Source organism: Heloderma suspectum, chromosome 2 (genome assembly GCF_057233095.1).
Source record: "Heloderma suspectum isolate Gila_16-S chromosome 2, 16-S_ref, whole genome shotgun sequence".
NCBI lineage: Eukaryota > Metazoa > Chordata > Lepidosauria > Squamata > Helodermatidae > Heloderma > Heloderma suspectum.
Window position 1 is genome coordinate 268,006,562 of NC_139459.1, and position 27,533 is coordinate 268,034,094.

The following is a 27,533-nucleotide window of genomic DNA, read 5'->3' on the forward strand; positions in this document are numbered from 1 at the left end:
TGCCTCCTATGTAGTTATGTGCGACTGGAGAATTTGGTTGAGTTAGCTCATGTGGAAGTTGCCGTTCCAGGTCGTTTTTTGAGAATGTTTACTATTGCCCAGAATGGATATCCGAATATGGTTTCGATAGAAATGTTGTGACTTATTGCATCCTTCCGATACAGTCATGTGTGACTGGTGAATTTGGTTGATTTGGCTCACTTGAAAGTGGCCATTCTGGGTCATTTTTCAAGAATGCAGACTATTGCCCAGAACTGGTACCTGAACGTGGTTTCTGTGGAAGTTTTATGACTTATGGCATCCCTCCCGTACAGTCATGTGTGACTGGTTAATTTGGTTGATTTGGCTCATTTGGAAGTGGGCCATTCCGTTCCATTCCAGATGTGTTCTGGACATTATGGGGTTAATAACAACAACAACAACAACAACAACAACAACAATAATAATATAATTTTTCAGTGGTTTCTGCCCTAAAATATTGTTCTTGGGTGTCTCTAACACATGCCATAGAGTTTAGCATGTTTTTTTTAAAAAAATAAACGGCCTTTCCAGCCTGTTCCATTCCAGATCAACACGATCCTCATTAAAACAACTGAAAAAGGCTTTGTTAAAAGAATTCAGAATTGTAGATTCCTGCATGGTACCATTTTTCTTTGCTGGCAGTGAAGTGGTGTGGAGATGAGGGAAGAGTGCAAGGTTAGTATTAGAACTGGTTTTATCACTCATTCTCCTCCCCAATCACCCTCTCATATCACATGCCAGGATAGAGGAATTTTTTCTTTTGTCTCCCCTTTTAAGAAAAGAGTGACTGCACGGAGAAATGAGGGGGAGTGAACAGTGGCTGGTCAGTACCCCCCCCCCCTTCTTTGTCCTTAGCCCTGGAAATAGCTGAGAAGAGCTTCTTTCAGGGCTGGGGAAATCTTCCCTCCTCCCAAAGGAAGGAGAAATGTCTGAAAATAAAGGGCAACCATTATACTTGAATGGCTTAATTAGCGTCCGAGGTAGATTAGGCCTGTTCCGTGCATAGGCCTCGTCTCTTAGCAGCAGAAGTGTGACTGTTCTATCCGAGAGTGGCCACCTCCTTCCTTATGCTTCAAAACTGCTAGGCCTCAATGTTTGGCTTTTACTACTCTCAAACACTGTACCTCATATAGGGAAGAGGTTGCTGAGTTCCTTCTAAGGGGCAGATAGAAGCAGTCTCACAACTGCTGCTAACCGCTCTCCATTCTCACCAGCCAGGCCTCAAAGAAATAGAGGCATTTGTGATGTCACAACACAACCCCTCCATCTGCTTCCTGTTTGGGGCTGTGTAGCCAAATTGGCGCTTTCAGCCTTGATTTCAGCTGTGTGTTGTTGAGCAGGTTTCATCAAAAAATACAGAGAGAAAGAATACCAGGTGAATTATAATTGCTTTCTGGAGAGAACTGATATATATATATATATATATATATATATGATTGAGAGAGGGGGGGGGAATATATATATATATATATATATATATATATATATATAAAGGCAATCCCTATTGACATATCAATGTTAGATTTAGAGTATGCTAGAGAACAATGTGCGTTCGCAGCACTTTTTAAATATGATCCGTGTCTTCAACCTAGCGTCACAAGCCATTCTGCAATGTTTTTTTTATATATATATTTCTATACGGCCCAATAGCCGAAGCTCTCTGGGCTGTTCACAAAAATTAAAACCAAACGGCACACAATAAAACAATTTAAAATATATAGAACATTAAAACCACAATATAACAATACAACCACAATAAAACCTAGCAGCAGTGCAGGAGTTTAAAATACAGATTTAAAACAGCAAAGCTAAAAGTCTAGAAAGCTAAAATGCCTGGGAAAATAAAAAGGTCTTCACCTGGCGCCGAAAGGAATACAATGTAGGTGCCAGGCGAACCTCACTAGGGAGCTCGTTCCAGAGCCGGAGTGCCACAGCAGAAAAAGATTTGCTTTTAAACTCAAAGTTATGCCTTTTGTAATAATGAAATTGACCGGATGATACTCATACTTGTTGGCATATTCTGTTGTGATTGGCGTGGGGTGAACAGCTCATGTGAGATGAATGTACAAGACAATCAGTGCTTTGTAAAGAATTGTACGCATATCAGACTGCCCCCTCCTTCCCTCTGATGGAAAACAAAAGAGAATATTTCCTTCAAATCCATGCCTTGTTAACAGCATTCTAACATAGCTTGACCACCAAACAAAAACTTAGAAAGCCAGACCAATGGGCATGATACCATAATGACCAATATATCCTCAGTAGGATTCTTTTTCAGTTCATGAATGGCAGATATTCCCAGAGTTTGATTAAAGAACCTGGGGGCCTTGTAAGGGACCAGTTAAGGAGGACAGCCCCCTTCTGGTCCATAAGCCTTACTTTCATTCACAGAGATGATGGATAGAGATGGCCATTTATCCTGCAATGATATAGGTGGGCTGTCATCTTAAGCAAGGACAGGCAGATTTCAGGCTTGTCAGGTCCACTTTGCTTTTTACTAGAATTCCAAGATCCACCAACCAGAGCCAGGTGTAAAAGACCTAGAATAACTGAACTGAGCTCACTATCCTTTCACACAAAAGTCCACTCCTGATTGGTTTTCTGCACTTCAGCACCCTCATATATAGATGGGAATAGTCATTTTCTTTTTGCTGTTGTTACACACTTGGTAGCCAGAAATGCTTGCAGATACACTGCAAATCAATCAGTGGACCCCAATCTTTCTTCTGCCAACTCCTGATGTAAAGTATACAGCCAAATGGTGAGATGAGTTTGATCATTTTACTTGAGTAGGAGGGGGTCGTATCCAGTACATCTTCAAGGTGGTATGCCACTCATTTTATGGGAAATAAAATGGAACATCTCAAAATAACTAATAAAAATAATATGTGGGTTTTCATGCTCAGAAGGATACCTTGATCCAAAGTCTACCAAAATCCAGGCGAGCAAAGTCTGCTATTTAGTGGAGCCATGGTTGCTTTTTACTTTGTGAAATTAACCTTTGGTGCCAGTAACTTTATTTGCCCAGGATTTTTATTAGGTTAATATAGTTTTGTTGTTTTATTCTGGCATTCAATTTATTTATTTATTACATTTTTATACTGCTTACCATATTTTTAAAAAATCTAAGCGGCTTATGGGGAGGTTAATATACATTAATATAATTATTGCTCTGGTGGGATCTGTATTATGATGAATTATTTGATTTATAGTTTTCATGGTGATTTTATGAATTATTATTGAACTTCATAAGCTACTTAAAGAGCTTTTTGCTGAAGAGGAGCCAACACGAATCATGAAGAAACAACGAGAAGCAAATGGTCAATTGCTTAACTGTTCCATTTATTATACATTTTTTAAAATTCTGTGGTGCGTGAGTTTGAATGCAGTATGTTCCAGCTGGATTTTCTGACTCAGCCCCCAAAACGACTTGCATGGTCTCACTAATTCTAATCATCCATACATGTGTATCTGAAGTACTAGCTGCTGCACTGACCTATTTGTGCCATTCCCCTACACACACACACACACACACACACACACACACCCCTCACAGAACATGGCTTTCCTCAGACTACCACAATGTCTATCAACTTCTCCACTCCCCGGTCTGGTCTTCTAGAGTTCCAGCAACAACACCTGACTACACATTCATTTCTATCCTCCTGCGCTGTCCCCCCCAAACCATATGTACTTGCTCTTCTTTTTGCTTAATGCCTCAACCCCACTCCTTGCATGTGTCCTGCCAAATGCTATCATTCACATTCTTAAAGGCATCACACTCTCCATGCCAAGGGAACAGAGGCAAAGAGAAAATAAGAGGGAGAGAGGGAGCATGGGCAAAAGGGATGAGAATCACTATGTTCTGCCAGCCCAGGCAATTTTCAAATTTAATTCAAGCTTTCCAATAAGGCATTGAGCCGCTTAGCACTTTTGTGCTACGGGTATGATTTGGAAACTGCTATGTGAAAGAAGTATTTCTGCATAGATTTCCCCATGACCACAGTGGCCAGGGAAAGGCAGAGGTAAGTGGGCAGAGAAACAGAGGGATGGGCTACACATCTTACGAAATACATTTAAATGAGGAGGAAGCAAAAATACCCAGTGATTCTAGGTTTGCCTCCTTTCCTTGTTTTACTCTGTCAGTGTGGAACTGGGACAAGTGTCCTGAAAGAAGATAAAAGTAAGTGGATTATTGTTTAAATGGAGAAGGGTGTGGGGAGACATTTTTGCAATTCAGTTTTACTGTGAAGCATCTTGCAGAAGTGTGACAAGGGTGCAAAAAATGCAGCTTGCCAAAGGGTGACAAAGAAACATGAGGAAGATAAATCACCTTGAAAAAAATGGTGGGCACAGAAACTGGGGAAACAGGGAATAGTTCTTGTTGGGATCCAAACAAGCTCCAGGGAGTAGCGCTCACGAGGCAGATTTTTAAGAAGGGAAATCTAAAATGTAAGTGAACAATCTTAGACTTGTTAATTTTAAATGAAACACTTTGTTGGCGGTATGCTTTGAGTTACAATCTGGGTGAACACGTTTTCTTGTCAGACAGTATTCAGATTCTTGTATGCCTTGCAAATTTCCAAGTTACACCTGTATCTGATATGCTCTGAAGTAAAGCGGAGTTAAAACCATGAACTGAAAATTGTAGCAACCTGCGTGTGCCAGTTCATACATTTATTTCAGAACTTTTTAAAGTTAAACTGGAAACCATTTGAAGAGCAGAAGGTGGGCAGAGCCAACACATGGAGTAATAACAAATGGAGCAGAGACACCCAGTTGTCACTTGCTCACCATCTAAATTTTGACAAGAGAGGAAAATAAACGAGAAGGAAGGGAAGTCAGGAGCAAGTGTTGTCTTCTAGTTTTTATTGTTTTTATTTTAAATTTGTAGCATATCATCACTGCAATATGTTTTATGAATACTATTATATAAATCATTTTTAATATACATGCACATACCTAGATAAAGGGTAGCTGTGGAAAACTGCATGTGAATGCAGTTACACTTTGGGGTGTCCCCTAATTCAACAGATCTCAACTGATTAATCATACATATTTTAACCCAGGGGTCCCCAATGCAGCACCCATGGGCACCATGATACCTGCAGGCACCTCCAATGGTGCCCATGAAGGGGTCCCCAACATGGTGCCTGTGGGCACCCAGAATTTTTAATTCCCCCCCTTAAAAAAAATATACATACATGGATTTGTATGAAATGCATACAACTTTCTAGCAATTATACATGGGCTTCAACAAAAGTGGACCAAATATCCAAATAAGTATCCATTTGAAGGTGGTGTCTCTATGCCACCCATTCAAATATTGAAAGAGTTGTAAGGTTCTCAAGCCATTGCATTATAGAAGGTGAGCATTTATCCTTCCAATGTTGTAATATCAGTGTTTTAGCTGTCAAACGGGTGCAAAGAATCCATTTATGCTGACCATTTGTTAATTTCTAAGAAGCAAGTAAATAATTTAAAAGAGAAGGTACATCTGTGAATATTAAACACTGTTCCATACAAAATTTATCTATGTAATAATCTCTGTGCCCCCAAAAGAAGCAACTACTGGACATTGCCAAACCTTTTGTTTAAAAGAACTGTAGTGCACCACCCACAATCAGCCAAATTAGACAATCCTTTATTAAGGACACATTGCAGTGTCCCATACACATGAAACAAATATTTTTGCTGAAGAAGATGCAGCCTGAGATCCACAGATGCGGCAGGTAGACACCAAAACAGCAATCCACTGATTAGGCATTTTGTGGTGGTGCCCACAGCAGTTTCTCAAATTCCCAAATGCGGTGACGGATCCAAAAAGGTTGGGGACCCCTCTTTTAGCCTTTGACATCAAATGTATGGTATAGCCAATGTAGATTTTCCAATACAAGTTAACAGGTACTGGAAATGCCAAAGGTGGGCTCAACCAGCCCAAGGTAAGCAGTGTTCGGTCTCATTGATTTCAGTAGGAGAGATGATGCCCAGTGCTTTTTTGGAGTCATGAGGAAAAAATATCCTCGTCTGCACATTTATCTAAAAGAGAACCTAGGTGCCTGGAACTGCTGCCAGAATCCTGCAATCATGAAGACTTTCCCTCCTAGGTGTATGATAGTGCTGATGCCATTTCACCATGCCTTGAGAGCACTGGCTTGGGTTTACTATTAGTACATTCAGTCAGAATGCAAAACTATGTGGGGAGTAGGAATGGGGCAGAAATCTGTTGAGTTTTCATTTTCATGGGAACTTATATAATTTTGCACTTTTGAAGCAATATGCAAATTAAAAACTCAGTTATCATTCGAAATTTGCACTTCTCCAAATTCTGCAGTGGAGCTCTCCAATAAAAAAAAAATCTGTATAAAAATGTGTATCTTAGGGGCACACAAAAAATTCACATATTAGTGGAAATAATGTAAAAATGCATTATATTAGGAAAATTGCTTTCAGAACTTGCATATATTAGGCAGAAGTGCATATATAAATGCATACAAATTTTCATGCAAATGTGTTTTTTTTTTAATTCTGAAAGATCGGAAAAACGAAAAACAAAATGGATGGATTTGTCCATCCATAGTATAAAGGCATTTCTTTGTGGCTATTCCATAACTGTGGATTGCTTTCACTGTGATACTTCCTGGGCTTCTGTTCTCCAGTCTGTTCATACACACATTTCCTCTCTAAACCAGTTATATTACCCAGTTCAAAAATTAAGTCCACCCTGAGCTTCTGGCACATTAGTCAGATATAATGAAGTACCAGAGATTCTGTGGCTCCTTTTAAATGAAGGCATGATGATATGGTCAGCACAACCACTTTTGATTTCTTCAAGTCACTGGACCCAATCCCCACTGAATGAATAGATGTGGTGTCTGCTCATGGACCCAAACCAATGATCTTCAAGTCTAGTCAACTGTTATGGCCAGTTCCAGCTGAGAATGAAGTACCTTCATCCCTTTGCTACTTTCTCAGTTGAATTGTCTTCATTCCTGGTCTCCCCTTTCCACATCATAGATACAGTCCCCTAATCCTTAGATAGTAAAATTATAATTTATCTAAGTAGACTATGGGGAGTTACTATTCAGAATCAGGAACTGCCTAAAAACTGAAAAGCATGTGTTTACACTTTTGTATGTTGGCAGTGGTGGTGATGTGGATCCAAAGATGGATGGAGGAGAAATGGCTTTTTGACCTCTTCTTTTCAGTCAAAAACTAGAAAGTTCTGCATAGCAACAGTTCCAGATTGCATGGTGTTATTTAACCAGTGCCTCTGGCCAAGCTTAAGGTGCCTCTAAATCCTATAGAATACGTAAACCGTGTGACGTTCGATAACCTTTTCATATGACTACTGCAATTAGTTTCAAAGGGAACTGCTTTGTTGTTGGTGGGCTCCAGTGCCACAGAAAGAGTAAAAGCTAATAAGCAGCAGATTATCAGATTTACAAACAAGCAGCCTTTGCCTCTAAGATCGAAGGATGTGGAGAGGTCCTAGAAGCAGCAAGTGCAGGATAGGAATGTGACACAATTTTCACAGCAGTCAAACCTAACATGAGAAAATATTCAGTTGGCGTTATGAGGAGAGTTTTAGGCCGAAACCATAGCGAGATATATCAGTTAGCAGAAATAGACTGTGAGATGGCTACATAGCATCACTGATGCAATGAATATGAACTTGAGCACGCTCCGGGAGAGAGCGGAGGACAGGAAGGCCTGGCGTGCTGTGGTCCATGGGGTCACGAAGAGTCGGACACGACTTAACGACCGAGCAACAACATAAACCTTACTAGAACGTCTCAGTGTACTGTGTGTGCATAGGATTATCTACTGGTGCTCCTGCCTCAAGGACAAAGAACAGGCAAGCAAACACTGCAGAGCTGCCTATCGCATCTGAATGTTATGGGTACCTTTTCTTTGTCTCCTCCTTGTCACCACAAGGTGACATTTTTCAATGACTCTTATTGGTGGATCCGCACAGTGATTTGCAAATAATCCAAATCGTGTACAGAACACGAATCCAAACAAATTAGTAACTTTTTACTTTAGAAGACTTTGGAGTGCAGGTTGACTCTTGAACTGTTGTTGAATTATTCGGGATACATATTGATTATTATGTAGCGGTTGTCTGAACTGAACATTCTACATAAGCCAGAGGTCTCTTGATCATGTTGTCTCTCTGAAGAGAGAGTTTCAGATACTGGAGAATATGCGTGCTGGAGGGCTGTCATGTTTGCTACTTGTGTGACTTTAGATGGCCAAGTTGGCTGGGGATGATGGGAAGGAGCTAAAGTCCAACACATTTGGAGGGTGCCAAGTTGGAGAAAGCTGTTTCAGATTGTTAGATAGGGCTGTTATTGTTTTAGGGTGGCCATGTTCCTCTTTTACAGAGGACGGTCTTCTATTTGAAGGGCTGCCAGACAACTGCCCTCTATTTTGAAGGCATCCTCTATATGAAGGGCTGCCCAGTCCAGTTTAAAGACCAAGAACCCTAAAAAGGAAGGGGGAGCATCAGGGGCCTTGAAATTGCTCATCATCAGCACCTGGACAGCAGGCTGAGCAAGGCACATTGGTCACCTGGTCACAGTCTTCCACACTATGGTGAGAGGTACTGTGCTTCTATTTAAATTATAATAATTATTTCTACATTTGCATCTACACATATAAATTAGCACATGCAAATTTATTGCAGCGTGGTGTCCTCTTTTGACTTCTTTTTTGGTGATGCATTTCCTCTTTTTTGGCGATTCATGAGTGGGCACCCTAGCACCAGTGTTAATGTTCACTCCAGCTTATTTCTTTTTCAGATGTCGATCTGGGATTCCGTGCTCTCCCTCTTTCAGATGGTTTCCCGTAGAAAAATGATAACAGCAAGTGACTGCAGAGAATCGAACTTGCGCCGCTGCCTTTCCACCTTGGACTTAGTGGCTCTGGGTGTGGGCAGTACGTTGGGTGCAGGGGTGTACGTCTTAGCAGGGGAAGTAGCCAAGACCGACTCAGGCCCTAGTATCATCATTTCCTTTCTGATTGCTGCTCTGGTATCCATCTTGGCAGGATTGTGTTATGCTGAATTTGGAGCCCGGGTGCCGCTGACTGGATCAGCTTATCTCTACAGTTACATAACGGTTGGAGAGCTGTGGGCATTCATCACGGGGTGGAACCTGCTGCTGTCCTATGTAATTGGTATGAACATGTATTTTGATATCTTCATCTGCTTTCATTGAGGTTGGGGTCTATGAAAAGATAACCTGGCAGGTAGGGAGGCAGAACTTGGACAAATGGGTTGACAGCAAGCACACCCTAGCTGAATTTGTAGAAAGGCTGTAGCTCATTGGTGGAACACATGCTTCTCATGCAGAAAGTTCCAGGTTCAGTTGCCGGCATCTTCAGGTAGGGCTAGGAAAGACCTCTGTTTGAAGCCCTGGAGAGCTGCTGCCAGTCAGTGTAGACAAGACTGAACGAACTGGGCTAATGGCCTGACTCAGCATCAAGCAGTTTCATGTGAATGGTTCTCCCCATCAAAACCTCTCACGCCCATCTCCTCATTGGAAAGGTCATCTGTGCTGTAAATTGTGTTTAGTTTTCCAAAGAGGAGATGGGCACAAGAACGCCTACTGGCAGTCAGTCAATTTATTTGTTTAAAACCAAAGGTCATCACAAAGCCATTTAAAAAATCATATACGAATACAAAATATCAGTAGAGAGGACAGGTCAGGATATATTTATTTAAGATGACCCCCCTGTCCAACGTGACACAGGAATAGGTAGGACATATCTCTTGTGGATTTTTTTCAGCAGCTACTGCAAATGTTGTGGTCATGTAAGACACATTTGTCTGAGTCAGACAATATAAAGAATATCTGATCCGAGTCAGACAATCAAACATTGCTACTAATCAGACTCGTAAGGATTCTTTCCCTGGGAACTTATATAACGGAATTGCTTTCGCTGCAGTCTCAAAATCAAGTTCAGGCGTTCACAATCCCAAATCTGCAAATGAACAGGGCTGAGTGAGGGTGCCCCTAAGCCTATCATGGGAGCGCAATTCAACCACTTTTATCAGGCAAAATGTAGGGCTGTCAAAAATAAGTGTGCCATGTCAGTTCGGTGAGAACCGTCCCCAAAGAAACTGAGAAAAAGGAACAATGAGGAAAGGAATTCTGTAACAAAGAGGTGAAATGTGAAATCCTTGTGGTAAGAAGACTGACCTATTCTGCCTGGCTTTGTAGTGTCATAGGCAATGTATATGCCTACGCAACAGTTTAAGGCCGACGTACTTAGGAAGATAATTTTAAAAGGACACATTTAATAGAACAGGGTGTTGAACCTCAGGCCTGCGGGCCAAATCTGGCCCACCTGGGGTCCCAATCAGACCCTCCAGGGGTCCCCAAATGGCCACGCCCCCTTCCTCCTGACCACCAATCATTTGGTGGTTTCCCAACTTTTGCAGTTTCTTCCCCATTCTAAAAAGTTGAAATGCCTCTTCCAAGGCTTAATTACTGGTAGTAAGCTTTAAGCTAAGATACACTGGTAGTTTCCGTAATTTGGCCCTGCCCCTTTTGCCTTGGGCCCCATCCCCTTTTGCTTTCAGCGTGGAATGCGTCCCGAGAGCTTCTCCAAAACTGAATTGGGCCCTTGGGCTGGAAGATGTTCAACACCCTTCTCTTCGAACATGATGGGCATCCTGAGAATACTGCTGTTTCACAGGAGTCCACGTCAGCCATCCATGAACTTTGTAAAGCGGGTTCTCTGTACCTGTGTATATGTTTATAGTTTTTAGCTGTCAGGGCTCCACAATATCCCCCATTCTTCAAATGTGATGTTCTGTACCCATATCTGACAGTGCTATTTTGTTTAACTAGCTGTTTCTCTGCAGGCACCTCCAGTGTGGCCAGAGCCTGGAGCTCGACTTTTGATGAGCTCCTGGGCAAACAAATGGTGACCTTTTTCAGCACGCAGATGGCCATGAGCTCTCCAGGACTGGCTGAATACCCTGATATCTTTGCTGTTTCCCTCATTGTCATACTGGCAGGTATGTTTATACTGATTTTTGTTAATGTTGTAAGGATCCAGAAATCAACCCAGCATCCACTTTATTGAAGATTGGCCGCTTAGGATGCAACCCTATGCTCACTTACCTGGGAGTAAGCCCCATTGAACACAGTGGAATTTACTTCTAGTAGACATGTATAGGATTGCACTGTTGATTTTATAGATGTAAGGAATTTTTATCTCCCTGCTATGGGCTTACTGCAATCCCAACTAGTTAGGCCTCACTAATACTATCAAAATACCAGTTATAGTTTCCAAACCCTGCATTTGCCACTCACAGTACCCCACATTTCAATTTACACTGGTGATGCTCTTCCTGTTCCTAGTGCTTCCACTAGGCTTGTCACCTGTTCCTTATTTCAAGGAACTGTTCCTTATTTTAGTATTAACACGTAGTGTTCTTTTTCAAGGAAGTGTTCTTTGAAATAAGGAGGCAGCCAGCTTCATTTGTGATCCCTCTTGCTACAAAACGCTGAAAAACAAACCTTCTGCATCATCTTATCTGTCCCCTTTTCTTGCCTTCTTCAGTCCGTAATTCTGATTCAAAAGCCATATGCACCATTCTGTCCTTAAGATAATTGCTTCTATTAACGCAAACACTGGAGCTGAAAAGGAATTCGTCTGTTTTTAGGAGTGCAAACTGTCTTTTGAAAATTAAGTTTGACTGTAAATCTTTTGTCTTTCTTTATCAAGGGTAAAGCATCATCATTATTGCTGCAATTTGTGTCAGGGCTATCTTTATTAAACTAATTTCTGTTCATGAAAGTGTTTGTGCGTGCGTGCGTGCGTGCGTGCATGCGTGTGTGTTCAAAGCAAATCTGTTTTCAGGGTTTCATTTTCAAAGCCAGCAATAGAACTGGTTATTCACAACTTAGGTATTCTGTATGTGGCGTGCATTTCTTTGTTGTTGTTGTTTGTTAATTTTGATGTTGATCAGATTTTTAATATTGTAGTAAGTCTGTGACTCTGTAGCCCATTTCGTAGCATGAAAGGTTTCTGAAATACTAAGTACTGATGGAAATATGAAAGCCACATCTTCTGCAAGCACTGTTCATATTTCTCAGCATAATATGGCTGACGGTGCGTACTCACTGGCGACAGAAGGGCAGTGGGTACAAGCTAAGAGTCAGATGTTCTTTTATTATTGCTTTCCCAAGTTCCAGTCCAAAGTCCTTGAGAAAAAGCCCTGACTCAAAACACTTGCTTCCCTCCCTGTTTCCCTATACATGTTTTAGGTGAACATATGAAGCTGCCTATGAATATGAACTTGAGCACGCTCCGGGAGAGAGCGCAGGACAGGAAGGCCTGGCGTGCTATGGTCCATGGGGTCACGAAGAGTCGGACACGACTGAAGGACTGAACAACAACAACAATGAAGCTGCCTTATACCCAGTGGAGGCCGGTGGCTCCGGTTTCGGTGGAGCTGTAAATCCACTCTGGGTTTCAGTCAGAACCAGCCGGAACTCTAAAGTAGCTATCCAAAGTGCTGAACCCTATTCCCAAAATAGGTTTAATGCTTTGGATAGCTTCTTTAGAGTTCTGATGGGAACCCAGAATGGATTTACAGCCCCACTGAAATCGGCGCCATCAGCCTCTTCTGCTTATACCAAGTCAAACCATTTGTCCATCTAGCTTAGTATTGTCTACAGTGATTGACAGCAGTTCTCCAGGGTTTCAAACAGGGGTCTTTCCCTGCTGTACCTGGAGATGCTGGGGATCGTAGCTGGGACCTTCTGCATGCAAAGCAGGTGCTCTACGACTGAACTTCAGCCCCACCCCTTAACAATATGTACCAATCTTTTAAGAATGTGAGTAGGAAGAGTTCATGTGGGAAGTGATTCTAGTCTATTCTTTTGACAACAAATGCACCCTCTCAGACTATGTTTCCTTTCCATTTGGTATCAGCAACTCCACATATACCGTACTCTGCAAAGGGCACTTTCTCAGACTTTGATCCCTAACGCTTGATCTTGTCCTACACTTTCAAATTGATCCAGTTGCAGCCCATGAAGTCAAGCACAGAGACATTTTCAGTGGTGAGATCTTATCACAAACATCGTTCTGTCTCCTTGACTCCCTAGGGCTCCTCTCCATCGGGGTGAAAGAATCCAGTGCAGTCAATAAGGTCTTCACAGCTATTAATGCGCTCGTCCTGCTATTCATAATAATCAGTGGATGTATCAAAGGGGACCTGAAGAACTGGAGGATGAGTGAGAATGATTTGCTAGTAACTGCTGCCCATAGAATTAGGTAAGAGAATCAAACATGGTTCCTGAGCTCAGCTCTCAGGCTGTAGTAACAAAGCCCACAATGTTTTGCTATCTACAGATTCAGAGGTGGCTACAAGAAAGTGGGCTTGAGTAGCTGACTGTTCTTTACAAGGTACCAGACCCATGCTTCTTGTTTACTTTCAAGAAGCAGAACAACATGTATTTTGTTTATAATATAGACCCAGTTTATGACAATGTATCCAAGTGTGTCATTCCCCAAACTATGCTCAAGGGGAGAATCCAACTAAAGCTCTGTTTGTGCAACTGCTTGCACAGGAGGTTGCACAACCACTTTCAGGAGCAGGCCATGGGCTCCACTAGTGCGTGCTCCACTATGGTGGTGAAATGACACCATGGAGCAAAGGGCTGGATGCGCCCGATCTCATCTGATCTTGGAAGCTAAGCAGGGTCAGCCCTGGTTAGTACTTGGATGGGAGACCACCTGGGACTCAGGCTTCCTGCATTGAGCAGGGGGTTAGACTCAATGGTCTTGTAGCCCCTTCCGACCCTATGATTCTTTGTTCCCCATAGTTGTCAGGATGGCATTAGGAGCAGGCAGATCTATCGTCCATCTATCAAGTCTTTTCCGTGCGAGTTCCATATGAAGTTGTTTTTTTAATGGAAAAAAGTCTTACAAACTTTGGTGCACATTTTTCAAATGTATGTATGAATGGACACATGCCCCCATTGACTAAAGCGTGTTTGTGTGCATTTTAGAAATGTACGCAGTGGGTTTTTTGCATATTTTTCAAATGTGCGTGTGTTCTCAAAAACATTTTCTTTTGCGGAATGCATTGCAAGCACAGAAATGTGTGGATTTCTGATGGCAAATTGCATCTGTTTCTACATTCAGTTCCAGGAGGTGCTGATTGTGTAAATCTGTAAAAACAAAACAAAACAAAAACCTCAATGGAGCTAATTACACACCGATCCCTAGATGGCAAACATGGTGGTGTCCAACTTTATATTCACAACAACCCCCAACCAGGTGCCCTCCAGATGTGTTGAATTACAACTTCCGTTATTCCCAGCAGGCATGGCTATTGCAGGCTGGACAGGAATGCTTGGAGCTGCAGACCAGCACCTTTGGAGGGCACCTGGTTGAGGAAGGCTGGGTCAGGCTGAGAGAGAATGGCTTGGCCAAGCCCGTGCAGTGAACTTCATGGCTGAACAGGCATTTGAACGCAACTCTTCCCAGGCTCAGATTGACATTCTGTTCACTAACAGCCCGATAATGACTCGCATAAAATGGAATCTGCTCAGTTTTTATAGTAATTAACTTCCCAGGATAGTCACACAGAAACAAAGCTTTTAAATGTCCTTCCTTCCTTCCTTCCTTCCTTCCTTTAGTACCAGCTGCTTGCCCAGTTACCTTCCTGTGGGCTGCTTGTCTACTCTGTCTATTCATGCATCCTTCACTGTGCCTGCCTACCAACTACATCCAATCAGACCCTTCTCACACTGACTTCCTTTATGTCATCTTCCTTCCAAGCAACCAATCTGTGACTGGAAACAGAACCTGGGAGTTTGGGGCAGGAGGATTCATGCCCTTCGGCTACAGAGGGACCTTGGCTGGAGCTGCTACATGCTTCTACGCTTTTGTTGGGTTTGATTGCATTGCAACTGTAGGTAAGTAAGAGAGGAGACGAGCAGCACAAGTGTAAGTGATCGATGTCCACATCTGGCAGCTAATAAAGAAAAGAGGAAAGATTTAGTGACATCACCTCATAGAGGCAGCCTGTTATTTTTAAAGCTACCCTGTGCCCAGTTCTTAGGAGGAGTGGAAAATGCTCTGTTATGCTGTTAGGTATTGCTGTTGCTGGAACAGAAATCCTTAGGCAATCCTTTTGGAGTATCCAAGGCGTCACATCATTGCTCATTTGCTACAGTGCCAAGGGCCCCATTCTTTGATAAAAAGAGACACAATGTGTATTTCAGAGTGATCATTTGACTACTCCTGTCTGTGTCCACCAGGGGAAGAAGTAAAGAATCCCCACAAATCCATCCCATTGGGAATTGTTCTCTCCCTGCTCATCTGCTTCCTAGCCTACTTCAGTGTTTCAGCTGCTTTGACCCTGATGATGCCTTATCACCTTTTGGACACCATGAGTCCTCTGCCAGTGGCTTTTGACTACATCGGATGGAGCATGGCCAAATATGCTGTAGCTGTGGGGTCACTCTGTGCTTTGACCTCTAGGTAAGGATAGCTGGTGCCTTGCAGAAGGATATACTCATGTTCTCATGCTTATGTTTGAAGGCCGTAAGAGTTCTGCTGGATCAGACCAAGGTTCCATCAAGCCCAACATTCTGTTTCCAATGGTAGCCATCCAGAAGATTCCAAGGAGTCCACAAGCAGGGCGTGAAGGCCACATCTCCCTTTGTTTGCTTCCCACCAAGTGATACTTAGAGGCTCTGAACCTGGAGGGTCCATTTAGCTTCTAGCCACTGGTAGAACTATGCTTTAGTTCAGACTTGAACTCCCAGAGCTCCTGACTATTGGCCATGCTGGCAGGGGCTTCTGGCAGTTGAAGTCCAAAACATCTGGAGATCTATCTTCTGCCCACTCCTGCTGTATAACAGCCTTCCCCAACTTCTGGCCTCCAGATGTTGTGAATGACCATTCCCAGCATTCCTGATCTTTGGCCATGCTGGCTAGGGCTGATGGGAGCTGACATCCAAACCATCTGAAGGGCACCAGGTTGGGGAAGGCTGCTCTATAAATTTATAGAGAAAGTGGCCATCACCGTATGTTGTGACAACAAATTCTATAAGTTAATGGTTCATTTTGTGAAAAAGAACTTTTGATTGTCCCGAATCAATGTAATTAGCTGACCCCAAGTTCTAGTATTGAGGAGGAGGAGAAGAATCTGCTCTTCTCTCTCTCGATATCTCTCCTTTCTCCATTCCATTCATAATTTTATGCAACTCTGTCATGTAGCCTCTTGGTCATCTTTCTCCTAAACTACAAAGCCCCAAATGCTTTAGCCTTTCCTTGGATTGCTGAAGTTGCTCCAGCCCCTTGATCGTTTTGTTTGTCTTTTTCTGCACCTTTACCAGCGCCACAATATCCCTTTTAAGATTGGGCAACCAGGACTGTTCACATTATTTGAAATGCACAGGGCCGGTCCTACTATTATGCAGTGTGATGCAGCTGCCCCAGGTGGCAAATACTGGGGGGGGGGGCAGCAACAGCAGATCCTGGCTGTTCCTCCTAAATCCCCTCCCCAACTGTACCCTTCTCATGGGGGACAGAGCTTTGTATGCCACATGACCTGTCCTGAGCGCCCTAAGCTATCTTGTTTCCCTTAAGTGTAGAAGATTCTATCTCATTGTCAGTATTCAAGTCCCAATGCACTCAGCGCCTGTATGTGGAATTAGTGGGTTGGGATGACCATCTTATCTGCCTCAAGCAGCAAAAATGTATTTGAGCCTGTCCTATCCTCTACGTTGCATCTGGTCAGCTTTATCTGATAAACTTTTATCATGTTCCAAGTCAGTCCTCACAATAGTTTCTTCATAGTCTGAACCTCTATTCATCAATATTTCTACTCAGATCTCTCAGGCACGTCATGTGCATCAACTAGGAAGCAAAGATAAAGGTCAGGCGGGTGATTCCACTCATGAACAGAGATGGAGTTTTGGAGGTTAAAGTCCAACAATCTTGGAGGCATTGCTTTGACATCAGGCTCTACAGAAGTGTATCACGCTCATAATAAAGATCAAGCCCCATAATTTAAAGCAGCCTTTCCCAATCACCATGGTGGCTGGGGATGATGGGAGTTGTAGACCAACACATCTGGATGGCAAGAGACCCATTTCTATCAAAGCACTAGGAGGCTCTTGGAAGATTTTCCTTTATGCTCAGTAAAAAATTGATGCAAAGCAAGCTCCCTTGTGTACAAGAGGAGGGTAAGGGAAAGGCAGACTGTGAGTAGATGTTCTACTCTTTATCTGTCTCCCTCTGTAGCTTGCTGGGTTCTATGTTCCCAATGCCACGGATTTTATTTGCTATGGCCAGGGATGGACTCCTCTTCCAACCTTTGGCCCAAGTGAGCAGCCGACAGAGCCCAGTGATTGCAACACTGGTGTCTGGAGCCGTTGCAGGTAAGGATGAAAGAGCTAATCTAACACCGAATACACCTTGGGCCTGCCAGCAGACAAAGGACTAACAATCCTGCAGTAAACCAAGGACTAGGTCTATTTTGAGACTGGAATAAAGAACATAAGAAGAGCCCTGCTGGATCAGACCAAGGGCTTGTCTAGTCCAGAATCCTATTTCCCACAATGTCCAACCAGATGCTCTGGAACCCACAAGGACAAGAGGGCAATAGCCTGCTGTTGTTCCCCAGCAACTGCTATTCAGAGGCATGTTGCCTCTGATTCAGAGGTAGCGTATAGCCATCATGAGGAATAGCATTTGATAGCCTTATGAATTTGTCTAATCTACTTTTAAAGCCATCACCACCTCATATGACAGATAATTCCTTAGTTTAACTGTACTCTGTGTGAAGAGGTGCTTCCTTCTGACTGACGTGAATCTCCCACCATTCAGCTTCATGGGATGACCCCGCGTTCTAGTATTACAAGACAGGGAGACTTTTTCCACACAATGCATAATTTTATAACCTTTGATCATGTTCCTTCCTATTTGCCTTTTTCCAAAGCTAAATTGCCCCAAACACTTTAACATCTCTCCTCGTGGGGAACTGCAGCGCCCCCCTGATTGGTTTATTTGTCCTTTCCTGCACCTTTTTCAGCTGTACAGTATCCTTTTTGAGATGTGATCAGAACTGTACACTGTATGGTACCTCACTGGGAAGGAAATTCTGCATTCCCTGTTTTCCAAAACTTGAGAGACAGGGAGTTCATTGGTATGCACACAGTGTGTTTTACGAAGTATAGGATACCTTGGGCAGTTTCCAGTGGGGCCGCTCCTCCTCTGCTGGTTCCGTTGAGATCACAGGAATGGCCACTCATGCAACATGGCTTTGTGTTTCTAAAAATAATGCTGGTTTCTGGATTGGGGCGGGTCACTGGAGCTTCCTTCTGGCAGCTCCACTGACTTTCCCCATTCTGGAAACGAGAGTTTCCACCTTCTTCGGATTAGTTTTAGAAGTTGGTCCTGCAAGTGCACAGTCACAGTAGGATACTACCCCATATCTCTATATAGACAGCGACAAGAATTAGTAGAAAATATCTGATTGCTTGTGTTTGCAATAGGCTGTCTGTCTTGTCTTCACAGCTCTGATGGCTTTCCTGTTTGATCTCAAGGCCTTGGTTGACCTGATGTCCATTGGAACGCTGCTGGCCTACACTCTAGTAGCGATCTGTGTTCTTCTTCTCAGGTAATGAGGTGCACATTATGTATACACATTTATAAGTGTATACACATTTAACATTATAGCTATCATCAGTGCTGAGGTTTAACAAATTACAATTTGCTTGGAAAAAATTAAAATTGGCCTGATGGAATTCCAAATCATACTAACTTTTCTTTTAGACATGTTGAATACATATACAGCTATGATATTAATTCAGGGCAGGCCATTAGTAATATTACTGATGGCAATAAAATTATCATTTGAATTGCACCTCTTGAGTGTGCACAGAGCTTTATAGCAATTATCTCCTTGCATCTAGTAACATGTCTCTGGGGAAAGTTTTTGGATTTGTTCATCATATGCGCAAGTGAATGGGAAACAATAAATCCTTGCAACAGAGAATCTTCTAACTGTAAATGACCAACCCCACATTCTGCAGGACCTAGAAAACTCTCTGAAAGGCATCCTGTATTTGTTCAGAATCTTTTTACATGTAAAATGATATCTCCAAATTCTTATCTCTCATCTCTACATTCTCTTAATGCTCCAGCAATTTGGCCAGAAAGAAGATTCCACCAGCTTCTGTGTTCTCTGATAAGTGAACTTGCTTTGCAGGTATCAACCTGATCCCAGCTCTCTGGACCCATCAGAAAAGAAGAATCCAAGCAGGATGCTCTGGATAGACCTCCTAATCAGTCCTCATATGATCTCATCCCAGCGCTCCTTCAACCTGGTGTCCCATACTGTATCTGTCATTGGTGAGTATCGAAGCGACAACCCCATCTACTGCAGGGGTGAGGAGAAAGTAGATCTCCATATATTCTGGACTTCAACTCCCAGCATTCCTGACCATTGGCCATGTTGACAGGTGTTTCTGGGAGTCTAAGTCCCAAACATTTGGAGATCTACTTTCTGCCCACCCCTGATCTACTATATCATCTGTACCAGTTTTCCCCAACCTGGTTCCCTCCAAATCTTTTGGACTACAAAGAACTGGGCATGTTTAGCCTTGAGAAGACTGAGGGGAGATATGATAGCGCTCTTCAAGTACTTGAAAGGCTGTCACAGAGAGGAAGGCCAGGATCTCGTCTCATCCCAAAGTGCAGGACACGGAATAATGGGCTCAAGTTACAGGAAGCCAAAAACTTCCTGACTGTTAAAGGAACATGACAATGGTACCACTTACCTAGGGAGGTGGTGGGCTCTCCCACACTGGTGGTGTTCAAGACGAGGCTGGACAGCCATCTGTCAGGGATGCTCTGACTTGGCTTCCTGCACTGAGCAGGGGGTTGGACTCGACTGTCTTATAGGCCCCTTCCAACCCTACTATTCTATGATTCTATGATCATTGGCCATGCTGCTTGGGGTTGATGGGATTTTTGAGTCCAAAACATCTGGAGGGCTCTGAGCTGGGAAAGGCTGACCTATACAGTTAAGTGGGCATGATGGAACCAAACAGGGATGCTGTTATGTGTAAAAGACAATCATCCTGCTTATATGATTGGCCTCACTTGAAACAAATAGAAATAGCCAGTTCATAAAATTCTCCGGGCAGTAGAGCCTTGCCTTTCTGATGAATGCTTTTCCAGGGCCACTTGTTATGGTGCATGGATAATCTTGTTTGAGAGGAAGATGTCTGCCCTCCCCCCCACATGCTTTTCACAGCCCTCTTTCTGTCCAGTTGTCCTAGTCTGCATCGTGAGTGTGCTGGCGACGACAGGGCTGCCATGTTTGTCATCAGGGGGCGTCTGGTGTCTTGTCTGCCTTTTTATCCTCCTCCTGGGGATTCTAGTGGCAGCCCTCATCATCTGGAGGCAGCCGCAGAGCCAGAAGCAAGCAGACTTCATGGTGAGTGAGGGACTTCCCTCTTGATGCTGTTCAGCAACTTAAACATGTACTGATGAGGTGTAATGAATTTCACATTCAATACAGCTGTGTACAGACTTACCTTTGAACAGGAGCGGACAGGGAATTATCTCTGTGGGCTGCATTCTGCTTCCTAGTACCTTTGCTTCTAGTCAAACCAGGGATGTCAGAGAAATCCTCAGTTGATTTAAATGGGTTCAGATTTCTGTGAATCCAAGCTTCAGATTTTACAGCGGACAGGGTTTTTTTGAGTCGCATGGACTGGCAGGCCATTTTTTTTACTTGGGGTGTGTGTGTGTGTGTGTGTGCGCACTTACAAAAGTGCACATTAGTGCAAATGCACCATTGCAAACAGGAACAAAATTCTCATACAAAAACCCTATTCCATCAGTGAGTGGACGATGGGATGAAGGACACCTAACAATCCATGAAACACAGATGGAACGGATTTAACAAAATCTGTACATCCTAGTCAAAGGACACATGTACAGCCTTTCAGCAGAAGGTTAATGGGCTATTATTCTTTGTCCTCCCCACCCCCACCCCAACTTAAGGAATCTTATTTGTTTTGTATATGTATGTGTTTCTCTCAACCGCTTCAGGCAATTTACCCACTTAAACATTTGTTCTCTACTTAAAAAAAACAACAAAAAACCCAGTCCCATTCTTTGACATTGAAAAAACTGCTCCGAGAAGGGTGGGAGAGGTGGCTTTGAGATTAGCTGGCCCTCCTGTCAATCAGCCCCGTGCATAGTTTATTCAGCTGCAAACTGGAGGAATAGGTTTTCCCCGAGCTTGGTGGGTTATATGCCCAAAATGTGGTGAATGCACACCCTGCTAAAATTACATACAGCTGTATGCTCACCTTTTCTTTTGTAAAGTACAATTCTAATCCCCTTGGTCATGGGAGAAAGCTTGATAACACATGATTGAAAATGGTCCGGAGCTGGAAAACAACTGGGAATCCTCAGCTCTATGTATATCTGCCCTGTATAGTGAGTCACCAGAGCTGCGGTCTGAAGCATCTCTTAGGGCAGTGAAGTATTCTCAGGTTCTGGACTGGCCCTGCCCTCCTCCTAGACAGGAAGGACTATAAAAGGCCTTAGTCTGTTTCTGCGTGTTCTTTTGGCTCAGACTCCTGGCTTGGCCCTTGGCTCTGAGTCCATGGTACAGCTTCTGGCTTCCCCCTGACAGGTGCCTATGGCCCAGCCTTGACACGCATAGAGGTAAATTCCCATTTATGGATAGGTTTTATCTCAGGTACCCAGGGCCGTAACATGGAATAATGCTCCTTTTATTCTATTAAAGTCGAATCTCTAAATCTCTCTGTGCTAACTTAGGTCCCATGGCTGCCGTTCTTGCCCATCCTCAGTGTCCTGGTAAACAGCTACCTAATGGCACAGTTCTCCAATGAAACCTGGCTTTGGTACATGGTGTGGATGGTTCTTGGTAAGCCGTTGAGAATGTGGGTGGCATTTTCCAGTGGGATTTTGGGGAAGTTATCATGAGCTATAAAGTCAGTGTCATCTGAATTCATGATAAGGCATTGTAGCCGGGTTCTTGTCTTGCTAGGCCTGTGAAATTCTCAATACATCGGGTTAGATGACCCTGCCTTCCTCTTTGACAGAAGACACCCCACCCACCCTGAGTCCCTGTATAAGTGGTTGAGAAATAATGTGGAGCTGAGAAATCTTGGCCTCACTGTGTTCATCTCTCACAGCACTTGCAATATTAGTGGTATAAAGAGCAGTGATAAGCAGTCCTCCAGCTGACAAGTAATCCTCCAGTTGGCTCCCATAGTGACTCTTACAGAGCACTGTGCAACAAAGAGAAGTAAGCTGTTGTAGCAGGCAACCATGGTGTTCTCTGTTAGTTTGCTCCTTATCATATGGTAGGTTCACATGCATGGTGATCACGGCAGTACCACATGCTCTAGACCAACCTTCCCAAACGTGGTGCCCGCCACATATTTGGAAGAACAACTCCCATCAGCCCTGACCATTGCTCATGCTGGCTGGAGCTGATGGAAGTTGCAGTCCAAAACATCTGGAGGGCACAAAGTTGTGGTAGCCTGCTGTAGGGTACCTGCATGGCTCAGTAGAGTCATGCAGCAGGATACAAATGAAATACAGATAATCACTTGCACGTATGAATGGCCCATCATCAGCAATACTCACAGGAAAAAGCTAATGTCCTAAACCACACCAAAAAGCCACCAAACAGGATAGGTTATAGGAAGATATAGATAGATAGATAGATAGATAGATAGATAGATAGATAGATAGATTTGTTGTTGTTGTTCAGTCGTTCAGTCGTGTCCGACTCTTCGTGACCCCATGGACCATAGCACACCAGGCCTTCCTGTCCTGCGCTCTCTTCCGGAGTGTGCTCAAGTTCATATTCATTGCATCGGTGATGCTATCTAGCCATCTCATCCTCTGTAGTCCCCTTCTCCTTTTGCCTTCAGTCTTTCCCAGCATCAGGGTCTTTTCCAGAGAGTTTTCTCTTCGCATTAGGTGGCCAAAATATTTCAGCTTCAGCTTCAGTATCTGTCCTTCCAATGAGCACTCAGGGTTGATTTCCATTAGGATGGACTGATGTGATCTCCTTGCAGTCCAGGGGACTCGTAAGAGCCTTCTCCAGCACCACAGTTCGAAAGCATCAATTCTCAGCCTTCCTTATGGTCCAGCTGTCACAGCCATACATTACTACTGGGAAAACCATAGCTTTGATTAGACGGACCTTTGTCGGCAAGGTGATGTCTCTGCTTCTTACTATGCTGTCTAGGTTTGCTATAGCTTTCCTCCCAAGGAGCAAGCGTCTTTTAATTTCATGGCTACAGTCACCGTCTGCGGTGATCTTGGAGCCCAAGAAAGTAAAATCTGTCACTGCTTCCATTTCTTCCCCTTCTATATGCCAGGAAGTGATGGGGCCAGATGCCATCATCTTAGTTTTTTTAATGTTGAGTTTCAAACCAGCTTTTGCACTCTCTATTTTCACCCTCAACAAGAGGCTCTTGAGATCCTCTTCGCTTTCTGCCATTAGGGTGGTATCGTCTGCATATCGGAGGTTGTTGATAATTCTCCCGGCAATCTTAATTCCGACCTGTGATTCATCCAACCCGGCGTTTCTCATGATGTACTCTGCATATAAGTTAAATAAGCAGGGCGACAATATGCAGCCTTGTCGTACTCCTTTCCCAATTTTGAACCACTCGGTTGTTCCATGTCTGGTTCTGACTGTTGCTTCTTGACCCTCGTACAGATTTCTCAGGAGACAGGTAAGGTGGTCTGGTACTCCCATCACTTTAAGAATTTGCCACAGTTTGTTGTGACCCACACAATCAAAGGCTTTAGCGTAGTCAATGAAGCAGAAATAGACGTTTTTCTGGAATTCTCTTGCTTTCTCCATGATCCAGCGAACGTTGGCGATTTGATCTCTAGTTCCTCTGCCGCTTCGAAACCCAGCCTGTACTTCCGGTAGTTCTCGGTTCGCATAGTGCTGAAGCCTAGCTTGTAGGATTTTGAGCATCACCTTGCTGGCATGTGAAATGAGCGCAATTGTGCGGTAGTTTGAACACTCTTTGGCGTTGCCCTTCTTTGGAATTGGAATGTAAACTGACCTTTTCCAGTATTGCGGCCATTGTTGAGTGTTCCAAATTTGTTGGCATATTCAGTGCAGCACTTTAACAGCATCATCTTTTAGGATTTTAAATAGCTCAGCTAGAATACTGTCATCTCCGCTAGCTTTGTTGTTACTAATGCTTCCTAAGGCCCACTTGACTTCACTCTCTAGGATGTCCAGCTCAAGTTCAGTGGCCGCACTATCATGGCTATCAGGGACATTAAGATCTTTCCTGTATAGTTCTTCTGTGTATTCTTGCAACCTCTTCTTAATCTCATCTGCTTCTGTTAGGTCCCTGCCTTCTTTGTCCTTTATCATGCCCATCTTTGCACAAAACGTTCCCTTGAGATCTCCAATTTTCTTGAAGAGATCTCTAGTCTTTCCCATTCTGTTGTTTTCCTCGATTTCTTTGCATTGTTCATTTAAGAAGGCCTTCTTGTCTCTCCTTGCTATTCTCTGGAACTCTGCATTCAGTTGGATATATCTTCCCGTTTCTCCCTTGCTTTTCGCTTCCCTTCTTTCTTCAGCTACTTGTAAAGCCTCCTCAGACAGCCACTTGGCTTTCTTGCATTTCTTTTTCTTTGGGATGGATTGAGTTGCTGCCTCCTGAACAATGTTACGGACCTCCGTCCATAGTTCCTCAGGCACTCTGTCTATCAGGTCTAATCCCTTAAATCTATTTGTCACCTCCACTGTATATTCATAAGGGATATGATTTAGGTCATACCTGAACGGTTTAGTGGTTTTCCCGACGTTCTTCAATTTAAGCCGAAATTTTGCAACAAGAAGCTCATGATCTGAGCCACAGTCAGCTCCAGGTCTTGTTTTTACTGACTGTATAGAGCTTCTCCATCTTTGACTGCAAAGGACATAATCAATCTGATTTCGATATTGACCATCTGGTGATGTCCATGTGTAGAGTCACCTCTTGTGCTGTTGGAAAAGAGTGTTTGCTATGATCAGCGTGTTCTCCTGGCAAAACTCTATTAGCCTTTGTCCTGCTTCATTTTGTGCACCAAGGCCATGCTTGCCTGTTATCCCGGTGATTTCTTGACTTCCTACTTTAGCATTCCAATCCCCTATGATGAAGAGGACATCTTTTTTTGGTGTTAGTTCTAGAAGGTGTTGTAATTCTTCATAGAACCGATCAACCTCAGCTTCTTCGGCATCAGTGGTTGGGGCATAGACTTGAATTACTGTGATGTTGAATGGTTTGCCTTGGATTCGTACTGAGATCATTCTATCATTTTTAAGATTGTACCCCAGTACTGCTTTTCCCACCCTTTTGTTGACTATGAGTGCTACTCCATTTCTTCTAAGGGATTCTTGCCCACAGTAGTAGATATGATGGTCACCTGAATTAAATTCGCTCATGCCTGTCCATTTTAGTTCGCTGATTCCCAAGATGTCGATGTTCAATCTTGCCATCTCATGTTTGACCACCTCTAGCTTACCTTGATTCATTGATCTGACATAAAGAACAATATAAACAATATTGATCTTTACAGCATCGGACTTTCTTTTCACCACCAGACACATCCACAGCTGAGTGTCCTTTCATCTTTGGCCCAGCTGCTTCACTCTTTCTGGCGTTACTTGGAAATACCCTCTGCTCTTCCCCAGTAGTATATTGGACACCTTCCGACCTGAGGGTCTCATCTTCCGGCTTTTAGCCTTGTGATACGTTCCATGTGGTTTTCTTGGCAAGGATACTGGAGTGGGTTGCCATTTCCTTCTCCAGTGGACCACATTTTGTCAGAACTCTCTGCCATGACCTGTCCATCTTGGGTGGCCCTGCACGGCATAGCTTATGGCTTCACTGAGTTACGCAAGCCCCTTCGCCACAACAAGGCAGTGATCCATGAAGGGGAGATAGATAGATGATAGATAGATAGATAGATAGATAGATAGATAGATAGATAGACAGATGGATAGATACACATATATACATACACACACACACACACACACAGGTGTGTTAAATATGCAAACAATTCTAATATAAAATTAAAAACAGAGTTTTAATAAAATAGTACAAACAAGGTTAAAAACATCTAAAGATCTATAAACAGTCTTCAAGTATTCACTACATACATATTATGATAATTGGTATCTATACCGGGCTATACAAATTTTACAATGCCTTGTTTGTAACCTTGCTTGTAATATTATATTAAAACCTTGTTTTTAATTTGTATTCAAACTGTTTGCATATTTCATAAGAACACAAGAAGGTACTATACGTGATTAAAACAACAAATAAGGAAGTATATGTATTAATAAACTGTAATGCATGTTTTCAAACATAAAACAGCAGCAAAAGTTTAGTGTAGCTTATATATTTGTTTTTAAGAATAAAATATGTACATCTTATCATTGTTAATAGCATGGATAACTTGTGAATTGATGTACAATTTATTATGTATCTGTTGAACAAAGTTGTACAGATAGATAATGTACATGTATTGTAATGGAAATGAAATAAAGAACAATTAAAAGAAAATAAATAAATAGTTTGCATATTTAACACGCGTGTGTGTGTGTGTGTGTGTGTGTAGTTTCCTATAACTTATACTGTTTGGTGGCCATCAGCACCAATCTCATTGCATAGACAGAGCTTTCATATCATGATGCATTATCTCACACACAGTGCTTTTCAGTTAAGTCAGTTCACACAAACCAGTTAATGAATGCAGAGAAAATGTAGAAAAATCAAATGGTATACATGTATGTGCGAATCAGCACATAGAATATGAGTAATGCGCAACCCGTGAGACTTGCAGGCATTTATGCCTGGAAAATGGCAGTAGAGGAAGAGCCTGTGATCCAGGAACCAAGCCATAGGCTGAGGCTGCAATCCTATATCCCCTTACCTGGGAGTAAGCCCCACTGGATTCTATGGGATTTACTTCTGAGTAGGCATGAATGGGATTGCACTGTCGATGTTCCAGTGTGTTTTGATTTTATCTGAGGTAGCTTTCTCTATATTACTGAAAATGTTCTGGGGGAATTCTGGACATTTCTGCTTCTGAAAGGGCAAAGAAATCACACTCCTGTCCTTTGTGTTGTAGGCTTCCTAATTTACTTTGGCTACGGGATCCGCCACAGTACAGAGACACACAGGAAACAAGATTCATCTCCACAGAAGGCAACGCAGGCAACAAGTGACACAGATTCATCTGTCACTTAGAAAAAATAACTCTAGGGAAACCATTCCCCTATGCCTTAACTGTATACGTTTGTCCCTACTTGCAGTATGGAATGCTCTAGAGCAAAACAAATAACAGATAGTAAATAAATTCATGGAATTCATATCCACTGGGTGAGTTGGTGTAGCATAGTGGCTAAGAGTGAACTGTGGTTCAGATCACCCACGAGATCA

The 27,533-nt window shown here is 42.9% G+C and overlaps 1 protein-coding gene across 2 annotated transcripts; it reads left to right on the plus strand.

Annotated features, from left to right (window-relative positions):
* The first annotated feature begins 1,335 nt into the window (after positions 1-1,335).
* LOC146354539 (cationic amino acid transporter 2-like) lies at positions 1,336-27,468 on the plus strand. Of its 2 annotated transcripts, XM_084832431.1 has the most exons (13): positions 1,336-1,396; positions 8,826-8,961; positions 9,073-9,201; positions 10,895-11,050; positions 13,152-13,320; positions 14,833-14,969; positions 15,315-15,537; positions 17,308-17,444; positions 18,583-18,685; positions 19,277-19,419; positions 20,343-20,509; positions 21,868-21,976; positions 27,223-27,462. In XM_084832431.1, exons 2-13 carry the CDS (start codon positions 8,826-8,828, stop codon positions 27,339-27,341), a joined length of 1,728 nt encoding a protein of 575 aa, XP_084688557.1. In that variant the 5' UTR covers positions 1,336-1,396; the 3' UTR covers positions 27,342-27,462. The 2 variants fall into 2 exon arrangements, with proteins under 2 accessions (XP_084688557.1, XP_084688555.1); XM_084832429.1 differs by lacking the exon at positions 1,336-1,396 and adding an exon at positions 4,144-4,204 and having other exon boundaries at positions 8,826-9,201; positions 27,223-27,468.
* Positions 27,469-27,533: the final 65 nt, after the last annotated feature.